Source organism: Notothenia coriiceps, unplaced genomic scaffold (genome assembly GCF_000735185.1).
Source record: "Notothenia coriiceps isolate Sejong01 unplaced genomic scaffold, NC01 NC01_scaffold00011802, whole genome shotgun sequence".
NCBI classification, from domain to species: domain Eukaryota; kingdom Metazoa; phylum Chordata; class Actinopteri; order Perciformes; family Nototheniidae; genus Notothenia; species Notothenia coriiceps.
This window is the reverse complement of record NW_011344503.1, coordinates 1-8,193: the sequence shown is the minus strand read 5'-3', so window position 1 is coordinate 8,193 and position 8,193 is coordinate 1. Positions and strand designations below refer to the sequence as shown.

Here is an 8,193-nt window from a genome sequence, read left to right as displayed (position 1 = left end):
TCTTGTACTTGAGTTAAAGTAGAAGTACTCAGATCTTGTACTTGAGTAAAAGTAGAAGTACTCAGATCTTGTTCTTGAGTAAAAGTAGAAGTACTCAGATCTTGTACTTGAGTAAAAGTAGAAGTACTCAGATCTTGTACTTGAGTAAAAGTAGAAGTACTCAGATCTTGTACTTCAGTAAAAGTAGAAGTACTCAGATCTTGTACTTGAGTAAAAGTAGAAGTACTCAGATCTTGTTCTTGAGTAAAAGTAGAAGTACTCAGATCTTGTTCTTGAGTAAAAGTAGAAGTACTCAGATCTTGTACTTGAGTAAAAGTAGAAGTACTCAGATCTTGTTCTTGAGTAAAAGTAGAAGTACTCAGATCTTGTACTTGAGTAAAAGTAGAAGTACTCAGATCTTGTACTTGATTAAAAGTAGAAATACCAGAGTGTAGGAATACTCTGTTACAGTAAAAGTCCTGCATTCAAAATGTGACTCAAGTGAAAGTAGAAAAGTATTCTCATCAGAATATAGTGAAAGTAGCGACAGTGAAAGTATTCATTGTGTTGAGGTTGTAATTCTACCAAATGCAAAGGAGTGAACATTAACACTATTTCTCTTTCTCTTTCAGCACCACTAAAGACACGTCTCTGAATGGATACTACATTCCCAAAGACACTTGTGTGTTTATCAATCAGTGGCAGATCAATCACGACCCGTGAGTTCCCTTTTTCTGAATAAATGTATTAAAACAATTGAAAAAGACTGACGGTCACACGTAGGAGCTGCTCAGTACAGCAAGTTCAACATTCAAAGGCTTCGTTGTCATTTGAACAACATTTACAGAGAAATGGTTTGAAATGAAAGTCCGAGGCTCGTCCAACAGTGCAGCATACGATGTATTTAAGACATAAAGACTTAAAGTAATGTAAAAAAGAAGTAGGAAATAGCATGAGTTCTTTGATCGATTGCAGCCATGCTTGGATGTTTGTGCAGCGTATCTTATTTTTTCCTTTATCTGTATTTTCTCAGTGAGCTGTGGAAAGACCCGTCTTCCTTCGTTCCGGATCGTTTCCTGTCCTCTGACGGCAGCGAGGTGAACAAGCAGGAAGGAGAGAAAGTGATGGTGTTCGGCATGGGGAAGAGGCGCTGCATCGGAGAGGTCATCGCTAGAAACGAAGTTTACCTCTTCTTGGCGATCATCGTCCAGAAACTGCACTTCCACGCCATGTCGGGGCAAAAGCCGGACATGACCCCCGAATACGGACTCACCATGAAACACAAACGCTGCCACCTGAGGGCCACGATGAGGACGAACGAGGAGTGAAGATACTCATATCTGTGCAGTTTCCGACTCAACTGAAGTCGACTCAAACACTGTAAAGGGTCAGGAGAACAGGCGGTGAGAGAAGAGGCTTCCTCAGAATGTACTAGATGTTTGATCTACAGAGCTAATGGCATTAAAGTGAAATGTGCTTTTTGCAGATTGTCAGAGATGAACATATCATGTTTTTGGTTTTCTCAGAGATATTCCTGCACATTGTTGGTGCTTCGAAGAAGAATAAGGAGCTGCGTGGTTCTGCTGTGCATTAAATAAACTGCATTATTAAGAAGTTCTGCTTTGTTTGGGACGAGCAGGTTTTACTGAGGCATTATTATTTAGGCGATTGCAACCTAAATTCTTTCCTTCTCTCACACAGGACTCTGAACTGAAATGATAGTACCTTGTGATAGCATTTAAAAGCTAACTATTTCCCATTATAATGTGGATTTAAGACACTGAAGCTATATCTGTATCCCAAAATGTGATTATTTTTTTGTGTGTATATCAAGCTATTTGTATTTTTTTGAAGACATTTGTATATGCCTAGCGTTTGTATATTTTTGAGGTGAGAAACGTTTTCGCTCTGCATCTTTAAGAAAGCCAAAAGAGTTCTTATGGAATATATCAGTAGACCGTTATTTTTATTTGTATCTCTAATGCATCGATGATTGTATCACATGTAAGGGCATTGGATCGGAGCATCCTTTAATCAGCCACGCAAATAAAATATGTTGTAAGAATGATTTTGTTCCTATTGTTTGCTTTATTTAAAGAGAAAACTATTTTACAGTATTAAAGTGATAGTCCCCACATAAAGATGTATGCAGTTACTAATGTGTAGAAAAGTGAATTAATGTCAGAGAATAACAACGTTTTGAGCTCTTTGGTGAAGAAATAAACAGGTCAACTATAGCAGCACATAAATAAGCAAATATCTGGTACTTGAGTAAAAGTAGAACTCAGATCTTGTACTTGTGTAAAAGTAGAAGTACTCAGATCTTGTACTTGAGTAAAAGTAGAAGTACTCAGATCTTGTACTTGAGTAAAAGTAGAAGTACTCAGATCTTGTACTTGAGTAAAAGTAGAAGTACTCAGATCTTGTACTTGAGTAAAAGTAGAAGTACTCAGAGCTTGTACTTGAGTAAAAGTAAAAGTACCAGAGTGTAGGAATACTCTGTTACAGTAAAAGTCCTGCATTCAAAATGTTCCTCAAGTGAAAGTCGAAAAGTATTACAAAATATAGTGAAAGTAGCGACAGTAAAAGTAGTCATTGTGCAGATTGGTCCATTTCAGAATAATATATATGATATGTTTTATAACGATTGATCATGAAAGTGTTCTCAAAGCTGGTAAAGGTGCAGCTAGTTTGAATGACTTTGTATACTGCAGGGTAGCTGGTGGATTTACTCCAGGTGGAACTAAAGTCTGATTTAACACTTGATTATATTTCACATCATTCATCCAGAGAAGTAACTAAAGGGATTAAATACATGTAGTGGAGTAGAAGTACATCATTTACCTCTGAACTGAAGTGGAGTAGAAGTACAATGTAGCATAACATGGAAAAACACAAGTAGGCTACAAGTACCTCTAGTACTTAAGTACAGTACTTGATTAAATGTACTTAGTTACTTCCCACCTCTGGATTTATGCAGTTGAAGGTTTCAGGGGATACAATAAAAAGCATAATTTCTGAAACACTTTTTACCCTAAATAAGTGAATTGAGAGGAGAAAAACTAAGGAAGGGCTGAACAAAAAAATCGTTCTGGATTTAATAAAAAAATCACAACAAACCCACGTGGGAGATAAAGGAAGTGACGTAGCGTATCAAACTGGAAATCAACACGAACAAAAGCTGGAGCTTCTGTGGCTTTTCTTGACTCTTCGCTACAGTTTTATCGACACGGTATTTAATCCATCATCCACTGGGTATCCTCAGTTTGAACCTTTAAACAAAGTCAAGCCTTTGATGCGAATTCAAAAGACGTTGCTTTAGATTAAAAGCAAACCGGAGGAAGAGACGCGAAGCTAATGCTAACTGTGATGCTAGCAATAAACACACGTTGCTGTTTGTTTATCTTACAACATGTTGTTATTTTAATTACATTTTTACATTACAGGTCACTTCTCTGAACTCTGACCCCATATGGATGTTATTTGTGTCATTTATTTTACCGTCACGTTTTTAATAATCAATGATACTTTAGTCAGGTCCAAGACACACATGAACAACTCTTTAAAACAACGCTAGCTAAAGCTGGGCGTGGACACACATGAACATCCCATAATAAGCTGTTATCTGTTATCCCAGCTAAACAGAGGTGGAAGAAGTATTCAGAGGCTTTACTTGACTAAAAGTACGTATGAGTAAAAGTCCTGCATGTACTTAAAGTATATAAAGTAAAAGTACTCATTGTGCCTTTATGTGTGTATTTAATTATATTTATATGTGACATTCTGGATGATATTGTTGCATTTTACTGCTGTAGACAAACACAGTTCTGATTGACTTTTAGTTAAATATTTGACTCTTTTGTGACTTAAAGAGTTAGTCCACTATGTAAAAGCTGTTAAATAAATATAGTGGAGTAGAAGTATAAAGTAGCATTACATATACATTCTCAAGTAAAGTACAAGTACCTCAAAATTGTACTTAAGTACAGTAGTTGATTAAATCTACTTAACAGTGGCGTACAGTACCTTTTAAATATTTGGTGCCATTTTGCATCAGCCAATGGGAATCCTTATTTATCCTGAATAAATACAAATTGATGACATTTTTCTTTTTTTTTAAAGGTTAGAAAAATATGAATCTAGCAGATTATTTAATGAAGTTCAGTTCACTGCTCCAAAGTGGAGAAGCTAGATGATAAGAGCTGCATTTAGGCAACCCTTACACGTTTACAGACAACAAATACTTTAATGTTTTAGGCCTAAATCCTCTTAATGCTTTCATTTAGAGCTGCCATGGTTACTTGTCAAATTGATAAGTCTCTCACACATCACCAACTATTTCACTTAGCATTTAGGATCACGCAGCCGTGCTCGAAGCAACAGAAAGTAACGGACGCATCATTTCTCTTCATGTTTTACCCGCAGCGAGCAGCATGGCCACGGACTGGTTGGAGAGCGTCGTGTCGATAAACTGCGGCCTGACGTTAGGAGTTTATCAGGGATCCGTTTCCTCCGTGGATCACAGAAACCAGACCATCTCTCTGAAGCTTCCCTTTCACAACGGGGTCAGGTGTTCCCTCCCAGAGGTCACCTTCAGGTGAGAGAGACCGGGGACACACTCTCCCTAATTACACTTCAACAGGAAATGCATAGATCTAATAAATACACCAGAGATAATGGTGAAGGCTTTACGACAGATGTTTGCATTTCATCCTCTCTCCACCGCTTTACCCTAATGCTATTTCCAGAAGTAATTGTTAGTTGCTGCCCTTTATGTAAATTAAACTGGTATCCCCTTAAATGTACCTTCTCCATCCATTGATGTTTTACCCCTCGGGTTGTCAACTGAAAACCAAAGTATCTAGAGTCCTGTTGATTTCTTTGTGCAGTTTGAGCTCTCGGTGAGTCCAGGTTTAAAAAAAAAAAAAAAAAAAAAGTTTACTATTTTTATTGAGTTTTTCCATTTTGTTAGAAGTTCCAACATGACATCCACACTTACAGATATCAACAATGAGTGAACGAGACGTGTACAAATGAGTGGGCGGTCCATGCATAATATACAACATGTTACTTACTAAAACGTAACCAACCAAGTAGCAAAAAACGAAATAAAATAACTGACAAGAAAATAAATAATAATAATAAAAAAAAAAAATCTATTAGAATAATCAAATGCATTTATAATAGGTTTATTTATTTAGTATAGCACCTTCACAGAAATACATTTCCCAAAGAGCTCCACAACAAAGAACTCAAGTTAAAATGGAGACCACATTTAAAGACAAACTTAAAGGCACTACAACCTTTTCCAAGCAGATGTTGACTCTCCTGCACATCGCCTTGTTTTGTACAACAACGTGTTGCTTGATGAGATTTCGTGGAAACGGCTGACTAAAAATGATCAGTTTTATTTCATGTGAGATTTTCAATAACTCATCTTTATGAGCCTTTCTTGTTTTTCCCCATCCCCTGCATCTACCTGAAAGGAAACCTGCAATATCAATAACAGCATTTTTCTATCTCTGTGTTTTTGATTCAAATTTAAGATTAACAATCAGTCGATCGTCCGAAAACACATCGTGAACTATTCTCTAAATTGAGTGAAAATCAAAGGAACCTTTCATGCTCATACGTCTTCATAAAGAATGTTTCCCTTCTATTTCATAGTCAAGTGAATATCTTCTGGTTTTGGAAAGACATGACTTTGGACTTTGAGAAACTGTCATGGATCATCGTCCCTGTCTTCAGACCTTTTTAGGCTTTCCTTTTTGTCTCTGTTAGTGCCAGGGATATAAAGGAGCTGAAGATCCTGGACTTCCAGAGAACCGTCTCTGAACCCAGTTCTGATCCGGGTTCTGCAGCAGAACCGAGCCTCGTCCCTGCAGAACGTCAGGGACAAAGAGACCCTCTTCATCCTCATCTTCATCATCAGGGGACAAACAGCACGGCTCCCATCACCATCCTACGCAGAGGTGGGTTACATCAACCTATCAGGGAAAAGAATGACATGAGAGTCTGTAATACCTAACAATTAGTGGCGTTGTTGAATTACACATCAAACATAACCATTAGGGAGGCGATGGTTTGGGAGTTAGGGGTCACTTCCAGTGTTTAAAGTCATAACTTGAGCGATACGATTGGAATTCGCTGAGATTTTTAAGCTTTTGTTGTTATTTAAAGTCTGAATTAGCACAAGTTCAACAAATCTAAAAAACAACAACTTTAAATATTCAGTTTTCAATTCAAAGCTTTATTGTCATGTGCCCATCACCATCCTACACAGAGGTGGGCAGGGGCGGACTGGACTACAAATCAGCCCGGGATCTGCGGTATCTCGGTATAACTTCGGTACCGCCGGCCCACCTTGGATCCGCAAAAATACCGCTATTAAAGTGTCAACGGGGGGGACGGGGCGCTAGTGATTTATCCGACCGTCCCACATCGTCCGACCGGCCCACTTCAGTACCGGCCCATCGGGATTCCCCCCTGGAGGTGGGTTTAATAAGATAAGATGGACCTTTGTTAATCCCCGTGGGGACATTCAGTAGTTCAACAGCAACAGGGTGACACTTTGACACGCTCAAACAATGGCTCCACTCCTTACGTTCGACCATTTATTGTAGGAACAAAAGGCAAACAAAGACAATATATCCAGATGCCGATAACCTTTAAGGATATTCAGTATAAATGTGTGGTCATTTATACTATCTCTTTCCATTCAAAGCAACACAGAGCAGGTGAGTGCAGCCAGGTTAACACAACCACTTACTCCGCGCAAAACTCCAATAATACGTACAAAATACCATAAATGTGGCTCCTACAATCGGCTCCTGATATCCGCCAAATCGGTCTTTGTTTAGCTGATGGCGGTCAACTAGGTGAATATTGGCGTTCCTTATTCTCAATAATTGGACAAACATTGGAAACATCTCGTTAACAGCCGGTCCCATTCATTTAAGCAGGCATGATAGACCTGTTTGACATCTTTGGAGTGAAGGAAGGAAGGAGTAGGAAACAAAAAAACTGGCATGTTCTTTTACAAATGTGCCCAAAAATATCAAGACGTTTTGAGGAAGGTTTTTTAATAGGTTAAGGAAGCCCAGTTTTAGATTTAGCTTATTCACCATGAAGCTTCATTTTGAATCACAGAACTATTGTTGTTTTTATTTGGACGTATTGGATGACAGGAAATCCCCACAGAAGAGGTCATACGGCTCTGATGAGGAACACAAAGTAGATATTGTTCATTGACGGAAGGAAATGTGACGCGCCAAACTCCTTTTTAAGTATTCCCAGAGAGTTGCGACAGAAGATGGACTGTAAAAACTCAACCTGGTTTTTGTCTTTATAACTAAATGTTTAATGTTTTCTAGTTTATTTTAGGAAGGAAATACAAATTCTCTGCAGATCAAATTTTGTTTTTGTTGATAATTATACCGTCAAATATCTTTTGACACGCTGCATGTGTATCAAGGACACACACTTTTCTTTATACAATAGGGTTTTAGTGCATGTAAATGGTCTGCAAAGGCTAACAATCCATGTTTTCATCGAGGGAGTTTCTCTCAAACATCAGCAGGAGAGGACTCTTTAAAGTAGAGACACTACATACTGATATACACCTGAACATCAGCAGGAGAGGACTCTTTAAAGTAGAGACACTACATACTGATATACACCTGAACATCAGCAGGAGAGGACTCTTTAAAGTAGAGACACTACATACTGATATACACCTGAACATCAGCAGGAGAGGACTCTTTAAAGTAGAGACACTACATACTGATATACACCTGAACATCAGCAGGAGAGGACTCTTTAAAGTAGAGACACTACATACTGATATACACCTGAACATCAGCAGGAGAGGACTCTTTAAAGTAGAGACACTACATACTGATATACACCTGAACATCAGCAGGAGAGGACTCTTTAAAGTAGAGACACTACATACTGATATACGCCTGAATATCAGCAGGAGAGGACTCTTTAAAGTAGAGACACTACATACTGATATACACCTGAACATCAGCAGGAGAGGACTCTTTAAAGTAGAGACACTACATACTGATATACACCTGAACATCAGCAGGAGAGGACTCTTTAAAGTAGAGACACTACATACTGATATACACCTGAACATCAGCAGGAGAGGACTCTTTAAAGTAGAGACACTACATACTGATATACACTGAACATCAGCAGGAGAGGACT

The 8,193-nt window shown here is 38.3% G+C and overlaps 2 protein-coding genes across 2 annotated transcripts; both read left to right on the top strand.

Annotated features, from left to right (window-relative positions):
* Positions 1–597: 597 nt before the first annotated feature.
* On the top strand, positions 598–2,047 carry LOC104947011 (cytochrome P450 1A1-like; the record flags this gene model as incomplete). The annotated part of the gene is made up of 2 exons (XM_010772938.1): positions 598–698; positions 1,013–2,047. Coding segments are annotated over 2 exons (396 nt in total), but the record flags the coding sequence as incomplete, so codon positions are not given.
* Positions 2,048–3,135: 1,088 nt separating this feature from the next.
* LOC104947010 (enhancer of mRNA-decapping protein 3-like) lies at positions 3,136–5,951 on the top strand (the record flags this gene model as incomplete). The annotated part of the gene is made up of 4 exons (XM_010772937.1): positions 3,136–3,211; positions 3,617–3,662; positions 4,405–4,576; positions 5,761–5,951. Coding segments are annotated over exons 3-4 (355 nt in total), but the record flags the coding sequence as incomplete, so codon positions are not given.
* Between the last annotated feature and the right edge of the window lie 2,242 nt (positions 5,952–8,193).